This window comes from Desmodus rotundus, chromosome 5 (assembly GCF_022682495.2).
Source record: "Desmodus rotundus isolate HL8 chromosome 5, HLdesRot8A.1, whole genome shotgun sequence".
Taxonomy (NCBI): domain Eukaryota; kingdom Metazoa; phylum Chordata; class Mammalia; order Chiroptera; family Phyllostomidae; genus Desmodus; species Desmodus rotundus.
Window position 1 is genome coordinate 8,392,999 of NC_071391.1, and position 21,409 is coordinate 8,414,407.

Genomic DNA, 21,409 nt, shown 5'->3' on the forward strand with positions numbered 1-21,409 from the left:
GGTTTCCTTCTCCATGTATTTTGTACCCAGTATTAGGATGACAGGGTTCCCATAAATAAGGGGCATGAGCCTCTCCTCACGACCGTGGTCCATGACAAGGAGCAGAGCAGAGGGGGCCTGGCTGGGAGTCCTTGTGAGGGACCAGGCAGGGGACTTGGGTCAATAAGCACCAGAGGACGAGCAGGAGGCTGCCCAGTCCGACAACCCTGGGCCAGACAGGCTGGGGAGGGGTCAGGAGCTGCCCCGGATCCTCTCCATGTAGCTGCGAAGCTCCTCGGGGTCCTTCAGCCCCATGTCCTCACACACCCAACGGATGTCCTCCTCACCTGCCACCAGGATGGACTGCACGGCAGGGGCCCCCACGGGCTCCTCGGGCAGCTGGTCTGGGGGGGCTGGCGCAAACGTCACAAACTCTACGCGCTTCCGCCGCCCCCCAGCTTCCTTCCGGGCCAGGGTGCCGGAGGAGCTGGTGGTGCCCCCGGCGGGTGCCTGGGCCAGGGTGGGCACCTCCCCTCCCCCGCTCTCACAGGGGCAGCCCCTCTCCCCCTTGAGTGGGCCAGGGGACTGCCGGTCCAGCTGGCGGCTCAGTTCCTCCTGGTCAGTGCCCAGCCAGACCCAGTTGTGGGGCTGGGGGGAGGCAGGGTCCGTGGCGCTGTCGGGAGGCTCCTTGCGCTGGTAGCGCAGCACGAACACCACGCCGTTGACCAGGAAGATGAGGATGGCCAGGCAGAAGATGCCCAGCAGGGCATACATGCCTAGCTGTAGATCAGTGACCCGCTGAGGGGCAGGCACCATCTCTTCCTCTTCCCCGTCCTCCTCTCTAGCCTCTGCCTCCTCCTCCTCCTTCACCGCCTCTTCTGCCCGCTCGAACTTGCCCTTCACACCTCCACTGTCCCCCACGCTGCCTGCCGCCAGCCCTTCACCTCCCAGACTGGCCTCCGTGGCTGGTGAACCCTGAGCAGGGCTGGAGGGGACGGCGGGGGCAAGGGTGGGAGCAGGAGGCAGCCCAAGCCAGCCGGTGCCAGAGGCCAGGGGCACACGGTGGCGGCCCCGGCGGCAGGGCTCGGGTGGGTGCAGAGACACATGCAGAGGCAGCCCCTCGGTGCCTGCCCCACTCACCACCACCCTGAGCTGGGCACCCCGCTCCTCCGCTGGAAGGACGGCGCTGGGCTCCTCGGCGGAGACGGAGAGCCCCAGGTCACGGCGGTCGTAGAGCTCGGCAGGGGCCAGGGTGTAGTCGGAAAAGGACAGCCACAGGGAGAGGGCCACCTCCTGTGGGGCACACGGACATGGGCAGAGACGCGAGGGCACGCATGCATGCACACAGAGACCACTCCCACAAAGACAGGCCACACGGAAGGGGAGAGACCAGAGAGGAAACAGACACGAGCAGATGGACAAAACACAGGGAGAGAGGGGACGTGCGTCAATCACCTGTTGGCCACTTAGCCCCGGGGTCTGAGTCATCAGGAGGGTCGTCAGTTATTAATCAACCTCCCACTGACACACTCCAGACAGCCACTGCTTGGTCACCTCCAGCCGCAGGGAGCTCACTACCTTACAGGGTAGTCAGTCCTTACTCTGAAAACCCTAAGGTGAGGGGTCAAAGTACCTCCCATTCCCCTGTCATCAACCCCCACCTGGAGATGCTGACCTCATCCCCCTGACCCCCAGTTGTCACCTGCTTTGGGGCGGGAAGGGCTGGCTGTGCCCAGCACGTGGCTGTGACCTCCCCGGGGTGGGCAGTGCCCCGGCTCAGGGCCAGTGATATGCCCGTCACTGGCTGCACCCGAAGCTCCAGCACTGAGACTTTGTCGTCCGTCACGGCCAGCGCCTGCTCCCCCAGGATGGAGTCAGACAGTGGGGAACGCACCTGAGGGTGAGAAGGAGCTGGTGGTGGGGGTCCTTGTACATGGACAGCCTTTCCCATCTGAGACCCCCACAGCCCCACAAAGGGATGGGGTTTCTGCTCCCCGCCTCTGCAAAGGCTGCTCTTCCCTACCCTCTGCACTCCAACCCCACACCCTAAATACATACCTGGACTCCAGTCCTACCCATGGGACTGTTCCCTCCTCTCTCAAGACCAGGTTCCCACACATCCAACCCCAGCCCTCTATATCTAGAGGACTTCCCCCACTACACAGGTCACCCTATTCTCACCCAGTCCCCAGTCCCACCAGGCTCACACCTCCCCAGGTACACCCTGAGCCCCTCTGACACCATTCACAGCTGCCCATGACCATTCTGGGGGCCACCTACACTTTCCTCAGAGGGTCTGCTCACCTCGATGGAGGTGACCCCGGGCTCCCGGCCCACCAGGACATGGCCGTCCTCCAGTGAGGCTATGCGGGGGTCCTGCACGTGGGCGTGCGGCGCCACGAGGTGGGACACGTCCAGCAGCCAGTCGGGGCCGAGCAGGTGGGTGAGGCGGCGGCCGCCGTCCAGCGGGTGGGCCGCAAAGGGGACAAGGAAGCGCACACCAGCACGCTGGTACTGCAGGCGGCAGCCCCGGGCTCGCGGCTCTGCCTCCTCCCCGGCAGCCACTGCCTGGGGCTCCTGTGCCCTGCAGAGAAAGGGCAGCCAGGACGAGGGACCCGCTCAGCACAGGCTCCGACCCCGGCCGCAAGGACCCTTCTGTGGGAGACCGCCCCCAGCCCACAGTGGGCCCCATTCTTTACACTGCACCCACACTGCATCTGTTGGGCCAGGCCCCTCCATTCCTGATTGGTGCCTGTGCCTGTCCACCAAGCTGCTCTCACCTTCCTCCTTCCCCTAACTGGAACCTGGTGGTGGCAGGAGGAGAGCCCCCTCTTTTGCAAGACAGGGGCGCTTACTCTCTGGAGGTCTTGGGAGCTCAGGTTCTTGAGGCCACTGCACCCTTGGGCTCTGGTGGGACCCCTCAATATTTACTGAGGTAGGTTCCATTGTAGGCTTTGAGGATATAGCAGTGAGCAGAAACTCCTTCCTTTAAGGGTTAATGTTCTAGGGGTTAACATTTGGTGGAGGGGGAAGCGCATCCCAAACAAGAATCAGAGGATACCACAGAATTGCGGCGGGGGAAGGAGAGAGAGGGCGGGGTGGGCGGGGATGGGTGGAAGGAACCACAGCCATTGGGCAATTTTTCAGACCCCAGCTTGAGCCCATGCCCATGTCAGGCCCTCTGTCAGTCCCAGAGCCACTTCGCCAAGGTCAGCCAGCTTCTTCAGGCCTCCACTCACCCTTCAGCCAGGCCTGGCACCCTCCAGCCTCGGACCTGCTCCAGGGTGGTGTCGGTCAGCTCGATGCGCAGGGGCAGCAGCGGGGCCCACACGGTCAGCCGCAGCGAGGCCCGCAGCTGGCGCCACCAGAAGTCCACCCGCACACCTCGCGCGCCCCGGCTCTCCTTGCCAGACACAAACACGGCGTCACAGGCCTCGGCCACCTGTGGGAGGGCAGAGGGTGGGGGGTGGGCTAAGGCAGGGAATACAGGTATGAACCACAGAGAACAGTGCTGACCCCACGCCCTAAGAAGGGGTTCAGCTGAAATTCAGGTCTGTATTTTACTATAACGCGTGTCCTCAGACTAAGATTTCACTGTGCATCCAAGGTCCATTCTCCTTGGAGGAAGCAGCCACTCCAAGTTCACTGGGGGTCAGCTGAGGAAACTGGCTATTTGCTTACAACAGAATCTTTCTTCTGACAGGGAAGGGTTTGAACCCCAAAATTTGCCTCCTTAGTGCGGCTTTGGTGCCGGAGCCACCTGGCAACCAGCTCCAGGTAGGTGGGCAGAGGTAGAGGGGCAAGGCAGACCTGCTCGCCCGAGCCCTCAGGTAGGAACAAGTCACACGGGGGCAAAGTGCCACCAAAGTAGCCAAAGACACCGTTCTCCGCGCAGGCAGCTGGGATTTAGAAGTACAGGCTCTGAACTTCCCCTCTTAGAACTTCAAAAATGGGGAAAGTTGCCCAGCACCACCATTTTTTTTTTTTTTTACCTCATAGGTCACGAGGATACAACAATAATAACTATCATTATTTTTATCACCATTATACAATTATTATTATAACAACAGTAGCTGCTGTTGTTTCCGCTCCGGCTCTCTGCTGATACTGTCATAGGGTGCTTTTAATGCTTGCAGCATCCCTAAAGTATGTTCCCACTTTAAAGCTTAGGGGACTGCGGCTCAGAGACGCTAAGAGACCTGTCCGCAGTCACACAGCTAGCTGACGACAAAGCGTTCCAGAAACAGCAGCTTTCCCACCCCCAAGTGCCTGCTCTTATCTCCCCACGGCAGTTCACTTGCCAATGCAATAATGAATGTGAAAGTGCCTATGTTGGGGGCTGTTGGGGTTCCATAGCTCCCACTTGACTCTGGAGAGAGGTGGGGGAGCAAAGGAATTAAAGCTGGGGCTCCACCCAAGAGATTTCTGGTGCCAAGAAGAAGCTGTCCTCTCGGGGGCCTGAACGGGGATGAGGAAAGCGGTGTGTGCATCACCGTGCACACATGTACATTCACGTGGGACTGGCAAGTGCCACTCACCTGCAGGACCTGTGCATTGGCCGACTCGCAGCCAACGTGCTCTGTCACCTCCACCAGGGCCCCCCCACTGTCCACGGTGACAAGGCGCACGGGGACTCGCCGAGGCACCCCAGTCAGTGGTGCTGTATTCACCAGCTCCTCGGCCTGGAGATGCAGAAGGAGCTCAGCCCCAAGCTTTTCACTTCACTCAGCTCCCCACCAGGCTGGGCAGAGGGGCCACCCCTTACCTTGGCCAGTGGGACGAGGGCTCTTATGTCCCGCTCTGATACCAGGATCTCCCACACCATTTTGTCCTTCTCTGCTTCGGGGGCCTGGCCTGGGTACTCCAGTTGCCATGTGACAGGGCGAGTGACTGCCACACCCCCACTAGTACCATTGTCCACCAAAAAGTCCACCCATAGGAACTCCGACAGTTCAAGGGGGCTGCTGGCCAGAAGAGAGAGAAACTGAGTGCTCACTAGCAGCCGGGCACTCCTGGATTCATGCGGTAGGTCCTGTGATTATCCCCATTTTGTAGATGGGGAAACTGAGGTACAGAGGTTCTATAACTCAGCCAAGGTCACACAGTGAAAAGTGGCGGGGGGTGGGTGGTGGGGGCTGGTGATTAAACCCAAGCTTCCCGGCTCCAGAGGCCAAGCTCTTACCCACTCTTGTCACCTGCAGGATCCATCCCCCCACCCCCTTCCCCCACCTCCACCCCCCACGAAACTTTGCTGGCTCTCCTGTCTTCTTGGGCCTCCTCCACTTGGATCTCAGCCTTCCATAGTCATCAGAGTGGCATAAAGCACCCGATTCAATTTCTATCAAAGAGGAAGCTTCACTTCCAAGCCCCAGGGCCGCACACGACCCCCAATAAACCTCACAGCTCCCTTTGACCTAGCACCTGCTATGTGCCAGGAACTGGCCTGAATGTTGGCTCTGTGGTATCTTTCTTCACTTTCACAGACCCTGACGGATGCATTGTTATCGCCATTTTACAAGTGAGGAAACTGAGGCTTGGGGGTAGTGGTTGTACAGGGAGGTTAACTGGTTTGCCTGAGGTTATTCATCCACAAAATGTCAGAACCAGGATTCAGACAGCACCTTCGAAGCCCATGGCCTTGACCCAGGCTCAGGACATGCATAAGAAGAGTTTGAAAATGTTAAGAACCGCAGCTGGGCTTTTGGGAATATTAATGGCCCCCCAAAATGGACCCATCACCAGATGGTGGGAGGAGGGGCAGTGGCTGTGGGGGCTGTGACTGGGGGGCCAGGATAGGTTGGCATCACCTGGAATGAGGCTCGCAGACACTCACTGCACCTGGCATGTGAGTGGGGGAGGATAAATAGCAGCTGAGTGAATGAATGCTGTATCTGCTTTGTGCTGCTTCCTTGACGGTGTCTGTTCTTGTGCCTGCTCCTTGGGAATATGGATACGGCACGCAGTGCTCTTCCCTGGAGCCCCCAAAATCTGCCTGCCAACCTTCCCTCCTCTGCCCCCACCCCCAGCGGAGGGAGTTACCCACCTGGAGTCTGGCCCTGTGGGCCCAGCACGGTGGCAGGTGATGAGGGTGGTGTGATGCTTGGAACCCTTGAAGCGGTCAAGCTTAGCAGTCCAGAGGGTGGGCTGGGCTGGGCGGGCAGCTGTCACATGCAGCCCCTTCTTCACCTTGATCCTGGGGGGAGGACACAGGTCCAGGTTGTCAAGGTGGGCGCTAAGCTGTGGACAGGATCCGAGGGGAAGCAAGGGGCTGAAGACACCAGCTTCCCGTCTGGCCTCCCCTGGTTCAGGCCTGAATGTCCTCCTCAACATCCTCTGACCCAGAAGCACCCCGTCTCAATGCAGGTCACGCCATACAGCTCTCCCCCACTCCAAGACCACTTACGATTCCCCACTTGGCCGCAAGTTCAAGTCTAAGCCTGGTATTCGAGGCCTCCTAGGGTCTGGTCCAGTTTTAGCTTCAGCTTTTAGCTTTTACTCTCTGCTTTAGCTACACCCAAAGTCCTTCCCCCCACACACAACCCCATTTGTGCCTCTAAGCCTTTGCTCAGGCTGTGCCTTCCGCCCGGCCTGCCCTTCCTTTCTTCATCTGCTGATTCGTCAAGCCTCCAGCAACCCAAATACCATGTCCTTTAGACAGCTTCTCCCTGGCAGGATGCATTTCCCCTCCTCCACCCCTAACCCAAGCTCCCACAGCACTCTGCACCTTCATGAGAGTATACAATCCGGTTCACGCCCATCCAGCTCTCTTCCCTACCACTGGGGGCCCCTTAGTGCCAGGAGGGGAGGGGCCTGGGCCTTGCTCCTCTCTCCAGAGTGGAGATAGAGGGCTGGCGTACTTTAAGGTCCAGGAAAGATCTAATGAGTATATGAGTGAGCATAGGAAGGCGTGAGAATCAGGGAGATGGGACAGGCACATAGGGAAGGGACACACACAAGCCCAAATGCGGGAGACGCAAGTCACACTTTGCAAGTCCTTGTCACTGGGATAGGGTTGGGAGGCTGCTTTGGGGGAAGTTCCTGCAGAAGAGGACACAAAGAGGAGGCCCTTCCCTGGGAGAGGCGTGGAGTCTGTCCCAAGATGAGGGGCCCATGGTGAGGGAGGCAATCGGGAGAACGTGGGAATGAGACCGGAGCAAACACCCTCCTGAGGTACCAGCGCATTAACGCCCCCAGGCACTGCCCTTGCCAGTTGCCAAGCATTTCCTGTTTTCCCTCCCCAGGGCCTCGCAGGGGCCCTGTGAAGCTGGTGAGTTAGTCCCCCTAGACAAAGGAGTCTTGGGAAGGTGCCAGGAGAGGGGAGCTTCCTACCTGTGACTTCAAATTCAGGGCAGGGCCCATTGCTGGGTCTTGCCTGCTGCTGGGGCAATCACAACCCTGGACCCCAAGAGGACTAGGTACCTGCCCAGTCTTCCTGCAGAGGTTCCCGCCTGCAACCCACCCCTGGGGGCCCGGCGCTCACCGCAGGGTCAGGACACTGGCTGTGAAGTTGTGGCGAAGCAGGAGGGTGGCACTGAAGGGCTGGCCGGGCCGCACAGGCACATCGGGCACCCGCAGGGTCACTGCCTCATCCAAGGGCACCTCCTGGTGCTGTGGGGGGTCGGCCGGGCGCAGCTCCACACTGCCCACTGGGAGGGCCTGTTCCCCAGAGTCCTCCTCCTCACCGGGGCCACAGCCCCCAGGGCCCTTGGCGGCGGGCTCCAGTGTGTAGGCCAGCTCCGCCCGCGTGGTGGAGTCCTGGGCGAACCAGTGCGAGGGGAATGCCAGCTCTACCACGCAGGCGCCCAGGGATGGCTGCAAATACACGATGGCCCTGGTTGGCAAGGCAGGAAACCCAGAGCTGTAAGGGTCCCTGACAGGCAGGGCCACCGCGGCCCAGAGATGAATCCCAGGCGACACAGCCAATGACAGACAGGGCTGGGCTGAGGTCTCAGAACGTGTCTATGGGCCACTCTTCTACCTTTGGAAACAGTCTCATTCCCTTCAGGCCTCCCCTAACCACCTGCCCCAGGACCTCCCCGACGGCCGCTTGCGTTTCTCAGAACCCTGGACTCCATGAAGCACCCCTCTCCGGTGGATTCCTGTGCGAGACTCCAGAACAGTGGGAACTGCAGTTATACAAGGAATCCCGACAATAATGCAAACCCTCGATGAAGGATTGCTCTGTGCCAGGCTCTACGTTCACCTCGTTCACTATCTCTTCCAACTCCGTATGAGGTAGCAATTGTTATTACCCCATTTTACAGATGAGGAAACTGAGCCTCAGATTAAGTCACTTGCCCACAGTCATATACAATGGACTGATCTCCACAAGGGGCCCTAAATAACCCTTCACAGGGTCCTGTGAAAGCTAGCAGAGATGGAATGGAGTCAGGTGGTCTGTGATCTCCAAACTTCCCACCAGTGGTGAGCCCTCTACTCGGAGACCACCCTCTGGCTCATGCCTAGCAGGGCCAGCCTAGGTGGGTCCCACCCACTCACCTGGAAGCGGCAGGCTCGGTGAGCAGTGCCTGCGGGGTGTGTGGCGTGGAGCCGGGCACAAGGCAGGCTGCCAGGTCCTGGCGGCCAATCCTGACCTTTGAGGTGGAAGAGGACTCGGGCATGGGGTTCTGCCGGAGTCACAGCCGCTTCCACTGACACAGCCCGCACGTCCCAAGGGACTGGCCGTTGGTGGGGCTCAGTGACCCGAGGAGGGACAACCTGCAAGGAGAATGGGGGTGCTCAGAAAGCAGGTGGTTGGGGGAAGTGGGATGTGGGAAGATGGGATGCCAGACTTCCAATTCCAGCCTGGCAGGAGAGAACCTTTATGGGCCTCAGTTTCTCTCTCTAGAAAATGGTAAGCACAGCTGGGGATGAGGCAGGCCCGAGCCACACACAGCACACCTTGGCTCTGACTCCTGTCAGCCTGGGAATGCCTGGTGCCCGTCCTTACCTGCTGAGTGGCAAAGGGTGGGTACGAGGCCCGGAGAAGTGGCTGGGCCCTGGGCCAGGGCTGCAGGAGCAGAAAGGTCTCAGATCGGGAGCCCAGAGAGGAGTTGGCAGGTGGGTAGCGGCCCACCTGCTGCACACGGAAGTGCTCAGGGGCATCCAGGAGCTCCAGGGCTGCCGGCAGGTAGACGCGGTCCAGGGGCTCCTGCTCACAGTCCACTACACAGGGAGAAAGGATAGAGATGGTGACAGCTCCGGAGCTGGCAGGGGCGCAGTGGTGGTGGGCAGTGGAGGAAGAAAAGGGTTATAAACCCCCTGGGATGTAGGGGGAATCTCACAGATGAGGAAACTGAGGCCCAAAGAGGGCCACACAGGTAGCATGCCCCAGGGCTAGGATTTGACTCAGAGTCCAGGACTGGATGCCAGCCCCAGGCCATTCCCTCTTCTACCTTCCTCCCTCCAGCAGAACCTTCTCAATGCCTCCTCTTCCCCCATTCCCACCCCCATCATTGCCTCTGACACCAAGGCATTTGTGGGGTACAGTTCTCTCCAGACAGAGCCTATGAGGTGAAAGATGGGGACCAGGTGAGCTTTGTAGAGGTAGAAATCCTTTCTCTGTCCTTAGGTCCTTGACCGGACTTAGTTGGGCATCCACCCTCCCTCCTTCATCATCACCACAGCAACCTCACATCAGTTTCCCAAACCTGCTCCCTTGTTCCCTATCCCAACTGGGTACCAAGAGTGGGAGGAGGTGGTATGGGTGGGCACCATGAGCCTAGAAGGGAGTCTTGTATTCAGTAACCAGGACAAAGGACCACTAAGACCATACTTGGTTTGGTCTTACTCACTACTAGTTAACCCCAATACCAATAATTAACAATTTTAGAACACTATACACAAGCTACCATTTAAAACACTTTACGTACATGTTATTAACTCTTTCAGCTTTGGGTGTAACTCTGAGAATTAGGTATTATGACTATTAATCTCATTTTATGGATGCAGAAAATGAGGCTGAGAGGTCAAGGTCCTTTCCTGGGGCACCACAGCTGCATGATGGAGCTGGGAGTCAGAGTCTAGGCATCAACCACCAGGCCACCCTGCCCCCACCCTCTACCTCTCTCACCTTATGCTGCTTGCAACAGTGTTCACTCCCTAGACTGTGGGTCTCTCCCTCCCCCTTCTGGGCCAAGAGTGAATGCTACCTCCTTCAGGAAGCCCTCCATGATTGCTTCCCCTCTCACCCATCCCCTCTGTTATACGCCCCTCTGGCTGCCTTCTCTGAACATTATCAGCTGGGACCTTCTTCATCCTGGATCACAAACTGGGCAGCTCTCCCAGGAGAGGCTGTCCTGGGAGCCTGGAGACCTGCATCTATACCCTAACTCCCTCAAGGAAGGTCAGGTCAGTCATTTCACATCTTGGAGCCTCCGTTTCCTCACCTGTAGAACTGGCACATTGTGACACTGTAGGCAGGAGAGGGCTTTCTAAGCTGTGGAGTGCTCCACGGAGGAGGGGTTATTGCTGCAGCATAATGGATGTGACAAGGCTTTCCTCATCTCTCTGTGTAAGGGGTTATTAGGGCTCCCACAGGGTCCCCTGGGGAGGGGAGCAGGTGGCTGAAAGCAGCCCCAAGCCAGCTCCCTCTCAGCTCCATTGCTGGGCTGGGGGACTTGGTGGTTTCAACCTCCTTCAAGACCCTCCCCATCAATGAGCATGTGCCTGAGACACTCCACCCCCGCCCCAAAGAGTAACAGGTGAGTGACTATGGCTCCCAGGGGACAGCCACAGGCCTCCCTTCCTCCTCCATTGCCTGGGTAATTACAAGATGCTGGGAAGCCTGACTCCCACGACTCCTGGCATCCAGATCTCAACTCTGTCCCTGAGGGTGAGCAGGGTAGAGAATGTCTCCCTCTCCCCCACTCTTCCGTGGCACCCTCCACCTAGCAGCCACAGCCACAGCCCCCGCCAAGGGCAGTCCACCCCAGGAAACAAGCGAGTAGCTGCCCCTTCCTCCAATGATGGGGATGCCCACAGGGCTCAGGAAGGCACGGATGGGGCAATCTCTTGGGACTCCAAGGTCAGAGAATTCCTCGGGGGCAGGAGGAGGGCGGCTACATATCTTGCAGGTCCCAGGCAGAGAGGATGCTTCCCATTCCCGGGGGTGGGTTCGTGGTGGGGAGAGGAGGCTAGGAGCCACGGGGGTGCAGCTCTGTGGACGGCGTGGAGGGGAGGCTCGTGGGAGGTGCGGGACCCGGTAGGCGTGCGGGGGAGAGCCAGGGACCCGGCTGACCCTGGGTCAGGAAGGAGTTGCCGGGCTGTGCGAGGTGGAGGAAGCACGGGGGCAGGATCCCGGGGTGAGATCGCGCCAGCCCTCAGGGCACGCTGCGGGAGAGCCCGCTGGGGTTGAGTCCGAGCGCCCGCAGGTTCCCGGCTCCGGGGTATCGCTTGCGCTCGGCTTTGGCCAGGGCCCAGCCGCCGGTCGCCCGCCCTACCCCACCCCTCCCGCTGACCTCTCACGACGTCCAGGGCGAGGGCCACCAAGAGGCAGAGCCAGGGGCCGCAGGGCGCCCGGGGAACCGCGGCCGCGCGCCCCTCCATCCGGGCGCACATCCTTCCCGCGGGAGGCGGGCACTAGGCGGGCGGCTCAGGTGGTCGCCGGCTGCCCGACATTTCCCGCGCTCGCTCGGCGCCGGCCCGCCCCGGCCAGCCGCACGCCCGCGGCTGCCGTTCCCAGACAATGGAGCGGGAGCCGGAGCCGGAGCAGGAGGTGGGAGGGCGGGAGCGCACGCAGCACCGGGGCTGTCCCTCCGCCCCGCCGGGTCCTAGTGCCCGACGGATGCCCTACCCCCGGGCGCCCCCACGCTCCGAGTCGGGGACAAGGCCACTTCCCTGGACGCTGAACAGCGGGGCACCGACCCGCCTTTGCCAAGAGCGATGGGACGCGTTCCGCTCGCTCCCTCTCGGAAGCTCCTGACTAAGGAGGAAAAAGCCACTTCCCCTGCCTCTGCCCCGCCCCACACGCAGCTCACCTGTAAAGGCATCTGACACCTGAATCAGAACCTGAATTCAAGGACAAGGCGGACCGTGCTACAGGGGGGAAAAGGGGTGAAAGGGGGCCAATAGGGCCGGGTGACAACCACTTGGCCTGCCCTGGCAGAGGGCCACTCCTGGGGAGGAAGGGCTCTGGGTGCGGGCAGCTAGAATTACACGCCCAGCCCCATCCAGAGGGACGCCTGTGGGCCCAGGAAGTGTGAGACTTGTCTCTGCCTCCCAGATCCTGGCCTCCCGGCCCGGCTTGCCAGCCAGCAAGGGTCCGGGGAGGTTCCAGAGCTGGGCACCTGGCTGAACATTAGCATCTCCAGGGCACCTAAAAAAAAAATAAACAACACCACAAAACAAAGATGTGCCCAGGCCCCTCCACAATTGATTGGGTCTATGGGCTGGTTGAGAACCACAGTGCAGGGAACTCCCGTCTGTGGGGGGGAAGGAGGGCGGGCTGGCAAGTCTCCTGGCAGCAGGCCAGGCCTTGACACTCCCACACAAAGGGGTGGGGGTGCCGCCCAGTTCTTGGAGGTTTTGTAATGGGGCATGCCTCCCCCATTCCGCATGGTCCTGGAGGGAAGGGCACCTGGTACCGGCCTTGCTTCCTGCCCCCGCCCCTCCTTCCCTTCCTACCAGCTTGGCACTGGCCCTGCCAGGAGAAGTCAAGAAAGCTCTGGGGCTCTACAGAAATGGGTTTAGCTGCAGAGGGCGAAATCGAAGCAGTCCAGACTTTGAGTCATACGTGTTACATGGAACGAGATAGTAAAACAGCGAGCACTTTATTTAAAAACCAACCAAGCACTGATAAAAATATATATCACTGCAGCTGTGATTCCACATCGGGCCCCAACAGTGAGAACTGGGCATTTATTCCCTCTCGTGTCATGTGGGTCTCATGCCCGGCCTGGCAGAGGAGGGTGCCCACCTCCGCGAGAACCTCAAAGGATGACGGACAGCCCTGCTGGAGCAGGGCTGGCAGGCTCCCCCTGCTCCTCACAGAGCATGTAGGGGAAAGGGCTGTGGTGCCATCTCTGGTAAATCTGCTCTGTGATCCTCCCAGGCCACTGCAGTGGGCCCTGATCAGCAGCTCCTTGGTGGCAGTGAGTGGAGACAGAGATGGAGACCCGCCTGGAGCTTTGCAGACAAGAAGGAGTCCTCTTTCCTCCTCAGGTCCCTGAAATCCCCACAGGGGATCTGACAGCCACCGCACAGTCCTACGTGCAGGCACAGCCTATGAAGCAGTCACCTTTTGCTTTGGCTGAAGGGGAATCAAGGTCCTGAGAGGAACCACTCTCTTCTTGACACGGAGCGACCACAGCATGCTTTCTTATATGCAGTACAGCAGCGGGCAGGCGGAGGGCCCGCTGGCTCGGATTAAGGCACTTGTAACAGACTCAATGTACATCTTGCCCCCAGTCCCACGGGGAAACACCCGCATTTCTCTTCCCCTCAAGTCCCATATACCCTTCCTTTTTCCCACGTTGGGCAATGAAGGGGACAGGAGCAGGCCTTGAGGGACAGTGGTTTGGTTGGAGCACAGAGCTGGAAGGAGCTGGAACTTGGCAAGGGAGGGGCAAGAAAAGGACAGGAGAGCAAGAGCAGCAGCAGGAAGGCAAGGTGGTGGCAGAGTCACAGGCGGCCAGTGGCAGTGACGTTTGCTGAGAGCAGATGCAAAAGCTGGGGGAGTGGGGCGGCTGCTCTCCAAGCTACCCTGGCTGAGATAGGCGGGAGGAGGGCGGGGGGCAGAGAAAAGGGTAAAAGAACAAACCAACCGCAGACAGAGGACGAGCAGGGGGAATGGTAGTCCTCCCTCTCAGCTAGGGGGTCTGGTGCAGAGATCAAAGTTCTGAGGGTTCAGAGGCAGGGCAAGAGAGGGGCAGGGGGCTGGAAGGAGGTTCAGTGACCCAGAAGCAGCTCAGCTCTTTGGTATGGTGAAGGCAGCATTGTCAGGCGTCCTCCTCACTCCTCTTCCACACCCCGGGTCCCCTTGACTGCTCGCCTCTGCCGCCAGCGCATCTCCTCCACTTGGCGCTCTAGCGCCCGAATCTTGGCCTCCAGCTGGGCCCCCGAGGCCCGGCTGCCAGTGAGCCGGCTCAGCAAAGCGAAAAGGGTCAGCAAGGCCAGGAGGAGCAAGGCCCTGGTGGAAGGGTCAGGCACCGACCTCACCAGGGCCACAAAGCCGACCAGGAAGAGGACAAGCTTCAGGCCCCACAGGATCCGCCCCAACAAGGCCAAGAGCAAGCCGAGGATGAGGGACAGAAGCCAATAGATGACCAGGGCTGCCCCGCCCCACAGCAGGAAGGTCTGGACCTGGCTGGGGCTGAGCTTCAGGCCCTGGGTGAGGTGATCTCCTGAAAGGAGAAGAATCACAGAATCAGCCAACCTGGAGTGGTAAAGGGCCGGTGGGGGAGGGGGCAGTTAGAATGCAAAGACAGGGAGGACTTAACCCCCACCCCACCCACCGCCTGCAAAGGAAATAAAAATCCTTTCCCACAGGGTCACAGAGATGCGAGCCTGAACCTCTGGGCTCTGGTTCCTGCCAGCTGTGGGTAGATTACTTCCCTGGGTTGAGCCTGTTTTGTCTACAACACGGGAGTCATTCTCATTTAACTCATCCAAGTTAAATGAGATACTATGGCTTAGCATGATGCTTCTCCTGACGTGAAGCTAATGCCTGGTAGGTGGTGGTAGTTTTGGGCCTGCTCTTATGCTGGCCTCTGGGGAAACCTCGGAGGTGCCAGGAGGCTGGGGAACTGTTTAGACGTAGAAAAGACAAACCCCCACAAACAGGAAGTGATGGGCTAAGCTCAGCTGACCTAGCTAGTTGTCTGCCACTCACCATCGAGTCCCAAGGCATTCAGCAGCTGTGCGGAGATCCCAGACAGAGCGAAGAAGCCCACAGAGATGGCTGAGGAGACGACGCCCATCACCTGAGACACCGTCTGTGGAAAGAGCAGTGCTGAGACGGACCCGTAACGAATGAGGCTCTTCTCCTGCAAGCCTCCCACCACTGCACAGGCGAGGCCTGGCAGGAGCGTCTCCCACTGCCACTCAGCCGGAGGTTGGTCTGCCCGGGCCTGGCTGAGGGGCCCCTTCCGCAGTGCACAGGGATGGCACAGGCCACTTCTCCTTCCTGAACGAGGACCCAGGACATCTGGGCCCTAAGTCAACTGATTTGCTTGAACACTTGCTGGTCGTGGCAGGTGTATGTGGGTGGGGGAATCGTTAAAACCCTGTCGTAGTCACCCTGTGAAACTGGGGTCCTCCTAGCCTCCCAGGGAATCGTGAAGGTGCGTTGGAGTAACAGCTGTAAAGGGCTTGAATGTTCAGTGAAAAAGGAGCCAATGAGCTCTCCTGTATCATGGGTGTTATCAGCGATCATCTGAGCCATTCAGAACGATCTATCAATAGTATGTAAACCTGTGTTTGGGACGCCATTAGGCAGAAGAGACAGCCTGCTTTAAGCCCCTGAGTCAGCCCTGCCCCAATCTCTGCCGGTGAAAGGATATGTTGCCAACTTCAGACTTTAGGTCAAATGTAAACTAAAGTCAGGCTCTACAGTCACCCAGTGACATGGGTTTGTAAAAATGACTCACTCCCAGCCTTTCTGGCAAGAAAGGACAGGAACCCGGGAGAGATGGGGGTGGAGCTAAGGGCCTCAGGGTAGAATTTGAACAACGGGAGTGCAAATGCTTCCTTGTGTAGAATTTGGGGCTCTCTGCACTGGGGATCCTGGCACACAGAAGACAAAGAGCCGAGATGCGGTGGCCACAAACAAGGTCCCCTCCTTCACCTCTGTCAGTGCACGCAGTCCAGCAGGGACCGCCTCCCTCACCTCAGACACCAGGTGCACGGTCTCTGGCCCAACCCAGGCATCCAGCGTTCTCCTCACTGACCGTCCTGTCTGGCTCAAGAGATCAAGCGGGACCTCCCTCTTCTGCTGGCCTGGATGCGCAAAGTCTTGAGGGGACTCAGATGATGCTGAGTGTAGGAGGACGAGGGCCACCAGGGCCATCAGGATGACTTTAGACAGAGGCTTGCTGAGTGGCCAAGTGCCACTGGAACCTGCCATGCTGGGTCTGTAGGGAGAGAAGCACAGGGTGAGCAGAACAGCGTCGAAACCCACCGTCTCGGCCATGCCCTGCCCAGCAGCCCTCCACCCCAGCCCTGTTAGTTCAGAAAGACAGAAGTGGACTTCCCAACTTCAGCTGGGCACAACCACCTGATTCACGGATTCCTCTTCCACATTCTTTACCACCTGCACACTAATTAACCAGTGAGGACCACTCAGTGCCCTGGGGTAGATGAGAAGATCTCTCTAATGCTCACTCCAGTTCTGTCCAGGTAGCTTGGTTGGTTAGAACGTTGTCCCGGCACGCCAAGGTTGCCAGTTCAATCTCCGGTCAGGGCACATATAAGCAATCAACGAATGCATAAATAAGTGGAACAAGAAAATTGATGTTTCTCTCTCTCTCAAATCAATAAATTAAAAAGAAAAATTTTACAGGCTGACAAAAGTCTGAAGGCCTGTCTCTGTGTCTTAGGTGCTTTGGGCATTAAAAAAAAAAAAAAAAAAAGCAGCAGCCCTGGCTGGTGTGGCTCAGTGGATTGAGTGTGGGCTGCGAACCAAAGGGACACCGCCAGTTCGAGTCCCAGTCAGGGCACACGCCTGGGTTACAGGCCAGGTCCCCAGTGGGGGCCGTGTGAGAGGCAACCACCACATAGATGTTTCTCTCCTTCTCTTTCTCCCTCCCTTCCCCTCTCTCTAAAAAAATAAAATAAATAAGCCAAGGAGTGTATAACCTACTTTCAATAAAGCTAATATAAAAAACAACTTAAAAATAGCATACAAATAGGATTACCACCGTATACCAACACAAGGAAAAGTGCTCGGTTCCCTGCTCAAACAAGAAGGTGAGTGCACGTATGCCACTTGCTCTGCAGGACCAGGTTTGGGAGGTGCGTGTTACCCTCCTCCCCCTTACCGAGAACCTGAGACAGGAGTTAGGTCACTGGGCGAAGCAGAAAGGCCAGGATTTGAACCCAAGCTTCTGCTCCCAAATTGCATACTCACTGCAGTGAAGGGAAGAGAGCAGATCTCAACTGTGGCTGCTCACTGGAATCACGTGGGAGCTTCACAAAGGACTAACTCCGCTGTCCCACACCCAGAAGTTCCGATGTCACTGTCTGGGTGCAGCCTTGGCTTAGGCCTGAAAAAGCTCCGCAGGTGATTCCACTGTGCAAGCTGAGACCTGCAGGCTCAGAAGGAACTCAACTCTCCAGCCCACAATGTAGGCAAACGGTTAGAAAGCACAACCTTTAAGGAAGGACATTATTATTAATAAAAAGCTAACCATGTACCACTTATCTCACTTAATCCTCATAACAACCCATCATGTAGGTATTGTTATTATCCCCTATTTGACTGATGAAGAAACCAAGGTGGGATAAGACACAACTGGAAAGACTAGGATTTGAACCCAGGTGCGCCTCACACACACCACCCTGCCAGACAGTCTCCAATGTTAGTCTCGGGAGTGATTTAGAAAGTCGCACCACAGATTATCCGTGAGCTAGAAGGAATTTGGAATCTACCAATCACTTCCGTGAATCACTGGTGACCATTCACTTAACCACTCAGTGTCTTGTGCTCTGGTCTCGTCTAACTTGTGATGCTATGCCATGGACAAGTTAAGGCCCAGCAAGTTCCAACTTGTTGAAGCAGCTGAGGATCAGCCGAGAACTGTTTTCAGTCCCAACTTCTCTTTGTGACCATGCTTGAAAAATGTCAACCGGCCCCGGCAAATACCCTCTTGTCTTCCAAGGCTCAGAAATGAACCTGTAGCTCCAGGGAGTTTCCATGATTCAGACCTTGTGATCAGTGGGTGAATCGTACCTCTGAGGTGGGAGCAGTCAGTGCTTGAAGTTTCTGCAGCTACGAGGGCACCCAGAGAGCTGGCCAGAAATTGGAGCCAGCAGAATGGAGGAGAGGGAAGGGAGCGTGTTTGAGAAAGGGTTATTTATAAAAATATCGCATTCAGGCACTTTCTGGCCCTGAAACAGCTGCTCTAAGTCTCCCCTGAGACCTGTAGGATCAAGCAGGGCTAGAAAACATGCAATTCATGTGGAACGACCCCAGGCTGGGAAGCCGCCTACTCTTTTTGGCACAAACGAAGAACCAGATGGTTCCTGCCTACCCGTGGTTGGAGATGAAGAAAGCACAGGTCAGTTTCGGGGCTATCTGGGTCATAACCACACCAGAGATGTAAAGAGCAGGGTTGCTATATTGGGTTGGATTCTAGATCCAAGGACCTCCACCAGCAGGAATCAGATGTCGCCTCCTCCATTCTAGAAGGTCAGGGTGACATGAGCTGTCCCCCTCCCGCCCCCCCCCCCCAAGGCAGCTTGGTAGTTCTGCACTAGCTTCCACTTTCAAGCGGCCACCAGACCCAGTTGAGGGGGGCTGGGGGACCTTGAAATAAGCCCTCCCCAGTGAGGCTGGTATTGCCCTGCCAGCTGACCTTCTGAAGTGCACTGGAAACCTAATCTAACAGAATTGTGGAGTGTGCCCTTTGCAGATAAGAGAGCAGATTCCTGGCCAGTCTGTTTTTTCCAATTGTTTTAACAGGAGCCTTTCTCTTTTCTTCCACGTTAATCCCAGGCAGCAAGAATCTGACCCATCACCATTACACCTCCTCACTTAAGCCCAATCAAATGCTTTTACTAAAAAGAAGCCATGGTCAAGAGCAGAAGCAGTCTCGAGCTTTGAGAGAAAGTACGTCTGAAGTGTCTTCACCTCCTGCAATGCCTGGCCTCAAATAGCTCTCACTCAGTGATAACTGTGTGTGTGTGTGTGTGCACATATGCATTGTGTATGCTGCTTTGTAATTTACAAAGTGCTTGTTATCTCACCACTTCATTTAACGTTCAGAGCAATCTTATCAGGCATTGCTACTCTCCACATTTTACTCAGAAAACTATGGCTTAAAGAGGTTAAGTGAGGTGTTCAGTTCACACAGCAGAACTGTGTGGAGTCTGGACCTGACTCCAGACCCCAAAATTTAAATCTTGCCCTTTTGCTCATTTCACACCCCCACACTGGCTCCATAAGACCCAGTCCCTGCCCTCAAGGCAATTACAGTCCTCCCCAATATCGACAAGTTCAGAGTGAGAGGACATCCAGACTCCCAGCATGAGCCTACACACCAGGAGATGACTCACCCGCTGGGCTTACAGGTCATGGTTCCATATCAAGAGGTATGAGGATGGCAAAAAATTGGGACCAGACCTTCCAACTGTGGTGCAGATAGCTGCAATACGGCTCAGGCAGGGCCAGGAAAATCCGGCTGAGCGTGGAAAACTGCTTCCTTTAACTGTGGTAGTGAGAAGGCACTATATGTTTAGGTGTGGTTTGCTGAGAGGGCAGGGTGGGGCGGTCCACACACCCCATGCCAAAGCTCCTTCCTCTGCTTAGTTTCCTTTCACTACATGAATCACGACGTGGCAGGAGGGGCGACTGAGGTAGTGCCCTCTGCTGGCCCTGATTTCCCCATCATTGTTCAGAGCCGCCCCCACCGCGCAGTGATTCTCAACTCTGGTCGGCCATCAGGAGGTCAGACTCTCCCAGAGAGGGCTCAGACTTTTGTTTTCAGAGCTTTCAGGGATTTCTGAGGCATAACCATAATCAGTAGTACAGGGAAAGGTATACTCTAGGTAAAGCCCTGGAAGCGTAGCAGTGTACAAAGGACCCTCAATTTTGGTCCCAGGCTCAACCTGCCACAAATTAGAAGCCACTACCTTATGCCCACTACTTTATCTGAGTTTCAGTCTCCTCCAGTGTGAATGGGGTTAAGCAGGGTTAAGAGTTCTTGCAAGTTAACATGTTTCTGCAAGAACTTTGTACACTGTAAGCATCTATAGAAATGTTGCAGGACACAAATTGCCAATACACCACTCATTACATTGTAGCAGAATTTAGCAGTTTATATGCCTGCCTCCCCTTTTGGCCTTTGCGCATCTCCCGGTCAGACTTGACAGCTAACTTTTTTTGGAATCCCCAGCGCCTAGCATAGAATGATGATGAGTACATGCTTATTAAATGAATATTAGAAGCTCCCCCAAGAAGCCGAGAGGGTAAAACGGAGAGCCCTGGAGAGGAGGAGAGAAGCTCTTATTTTAAAGTTGATCCAAATTTGCAGCGGCCACCCAAGAAGGGCAGTTATGTTGTAAGGAAGCTCTTAGACTGGGCGAAGCTGCTACCGCGGAGAATGAAGTCAGCGTCTGGCAGGTGGGGACAGCCCCCGCTAACCCCCTGACAGCTGCTTCCCAGCCAACTGTTTGGGGGCAGGGCGACAGGCAAAGGGGCAGCTTCCCAGCCGTATGAGCCCTCCCCAGGGGCCAGCCTCTCGGAGACAGGGTGTCAGTGGCATGCGCTATTTCGAACAGCGTGTCCTCTGCCAAGCCCTTGCTGGGTGGCGACTCTGGCAAGGGACCCGGCGTGGCCCATAGGTTCCGGGCACCCTAAAGAGCTAGGAGCGAGGCCGCAGGATGCTGGGCCATGGAGTGGGGGTCGGGGGCGAAATGCCCAGCGCTGGCCTCTCTCCCCACCCTGACCGTCGCCGCGCCGCTGCACCGCCGCACCTCTGCAAGACTTCTGAGCACATCTCCGAACCCTCTGCTCCCGGGAAAAAGAGTGCCTCCTGTTACCTAGTAACGACGCCCCCTGTTGCATAGCAACGAGGATCCGGGTCCCCAGTTGCCTCTCTCCCGCCGCGCGAAGTCCGACCCCTCCCCAGTCGTGCTCTCCAGGCCTCGCGGCTCCACCCCGGCCCCGCCTGCAGTGGCTGACGCCTCCTAGGCCCGCCAGCCCCGGAGCTCCAGTTTCGGCTCGCACTCACCAGTCTTCGGCCACTGCTACTCTTCACGTGCGACTTCGCTAAAACCCGCCACCAAACCCGCGCCTCAATCCCCGGGCGGTGTTTTATTCTCTGCGCACGCGCAAGGGGGAATGTACTCTGGTGCCGGCCGCAGCCCTCCTTCCCCAAACTGGGTGCGCTATTGCGCATGCGCCCTACTCTCGATTTCCACTCCAACACCCCCCCCACCCCAAAACTTTTCCCCCGGGAGAATAGTGGGATTGGAAGCCCGGGCTGGGAACGGAAGTCTCTGGCGGGAAGAGAGAAAGATGTGACCATATCTGGGCTGTAGAGTGGGTAAACTGGCTCTTTGAATTCGTTGTCGAAGCCTGTCCGCCTCTCCAGCCCCTAGGCATTTCGGGCGATGTAGTCTTAAGACCACCTCCGTAGTTCCTCCTAGGCATTGTTCTAACGGAGGGGCGCTCAAGAGCCCTTCGTATTTTGAGAAACTTTTCGCGCTAAAAAGTCACAAAGGGAAGAGGTATTGGAGCAGTTAGAGCCACATAACGCGGGGGAAGTGCATC

At 57.4% G+C, this 21,409-nt stretch overlaps 2 protein-coding genes across 6 annotated transcripts; both read right to left on the reverse strand.

Annotated features, from left to right (window-relative positions):
* Window positions 1–3: 3 nt before the first annotated feature.
* TMEM132A (transmembrane protein 132A) lies at window positions 4–11,864 on the reverse strand. 2 transcript variants are annotated; one of them, XM_053924530.2, is made up of 11 exons: window positions 11,439–11,864; window positions 8,930–9,144; window positions 8,479–8,697; window positions 7,460–7,791; window positions 6,023–6,172; window positions 4,745–4,940; window positions 4,518–4,661; window positions 3,219–3,421; window positions 2,284–2,563; window positions 1,682–1,873; window positions 4–1,272 (listed from the first exon to the last, which is right to left on the reverse strand). In XM_053924530.2, exons 1-11 carry the CDS (start codon window positions 11,536–11,538, stop codon window positions 232–234), a joined length of 3,072 nt encoding a protein of 1,023 aa, XP_053780505.1. In that variant the 5' UTR covers window positions 11,539–11,864; the 3' UTR covers window positions 4–231. The 2 variants fall into 2 exon arrangements, with proteins under 2 accessions (XP_053780505.1, XP_053780504.1); XM_053924529.2 differs by having other exon boundaries at window positions 4,745–4,943.
* An 866-nt stretch (window positions 11,865–12,730) lies between these two features.
* TMEM109 (transmembrane protein 109) lies at window positions 12,731–21,019 on the reverse strand. Of its 4 annotated transcripts, none has more exons than XM_024574378.4 (4): window positions 20,868–21,019; window positions 15,806–16,049; window positions 14,810–14,912; window positions 12,731–14,321 (listed from the first exon to the last, which is right to left on the reverse strand). In XM_024574378.4, the coding sequence occupies exons 2-4, from the start codon at window positions 16,040–16,042 to the stop codon at window positions 13,930–13,932; spliced, it is 732 nt and encodes a 243-aa protein (XP_024430146.2). In that variant the 5' UTR covers window positions 16,043–16,049; window positions 20,868–21,019; the 3' UTR covers window positions 12,731–13,929. The 4 variants fall into 4 exon arrangements, with proteins under 4 accessions (XP_024430146.2, XP_045039426.2, XP_045039427.2 ...); XM_045183491.2 differs by lacking the exon at window positions 20,868–21,019 and adding an exon at window positions 20,677–20,830; XM_045183492.2 differs by lacking the exon at window positions 20,868–21,019 and adding an exon at window positions 17,045–17,154.
* Between the last annotated feature and the right edge of the window lie 390 nt (window positions 21,020–21,409).

What these genes read in the sequence shown, in the direction of transcription:
- TMEM132A (XM_053924529.2), bottom strand. Translation starts at nt 11,538, where the DNA reads ATGTGCGCCCGGATGGAGGGGCGCGCGGCCGCGGTTCCCCGGGCGCCC. An exon ending in CACCCTTTGCCACTCAGCAG is followed by an intron (nt 8,698 to 8,929) that starts GTAAGGACGGGC and finishes TTCTCCTTGCAG; the next exon opens with GTTGTCCCTCCTCGGGTCAC. An exon ending in GCCAGTGTCCTGACCCTGCG is followed by an intron (nt 6,173 to 7,459) that starts GTGAGCGCCGGG and finishes TCCTCCCCCCAG; the next exon opens with GATCAAGGTGAAGAAGGGGC.
- TMEM109 (XM_045183490.3), bottom strand. Translation starts at nt 17,038, where the DNA reads ATGCAATTTGGGAGCAGAAGCTTGGGTTCAAATCCTGGCCTTTCTGCT. An exon ending in ACTCCTGTCTCAGGTTCTCG is followed by an intron (nt 16,050 to 16,955) that starts GTAAGGGGGAGG and finishes CTCTCCCTACAG; the next exon opens with ACCCAGCATGGCAGGTTCCA. An exon ending in GAATGCCTTGGGACTCGATG is followed by an intron (nt 14,322 to 14,809) that starts GTGAGTGGCAGA and finishes TTCTCCTTTCAG; the next exon opens with GAGATCACCTCACCCAGGGC.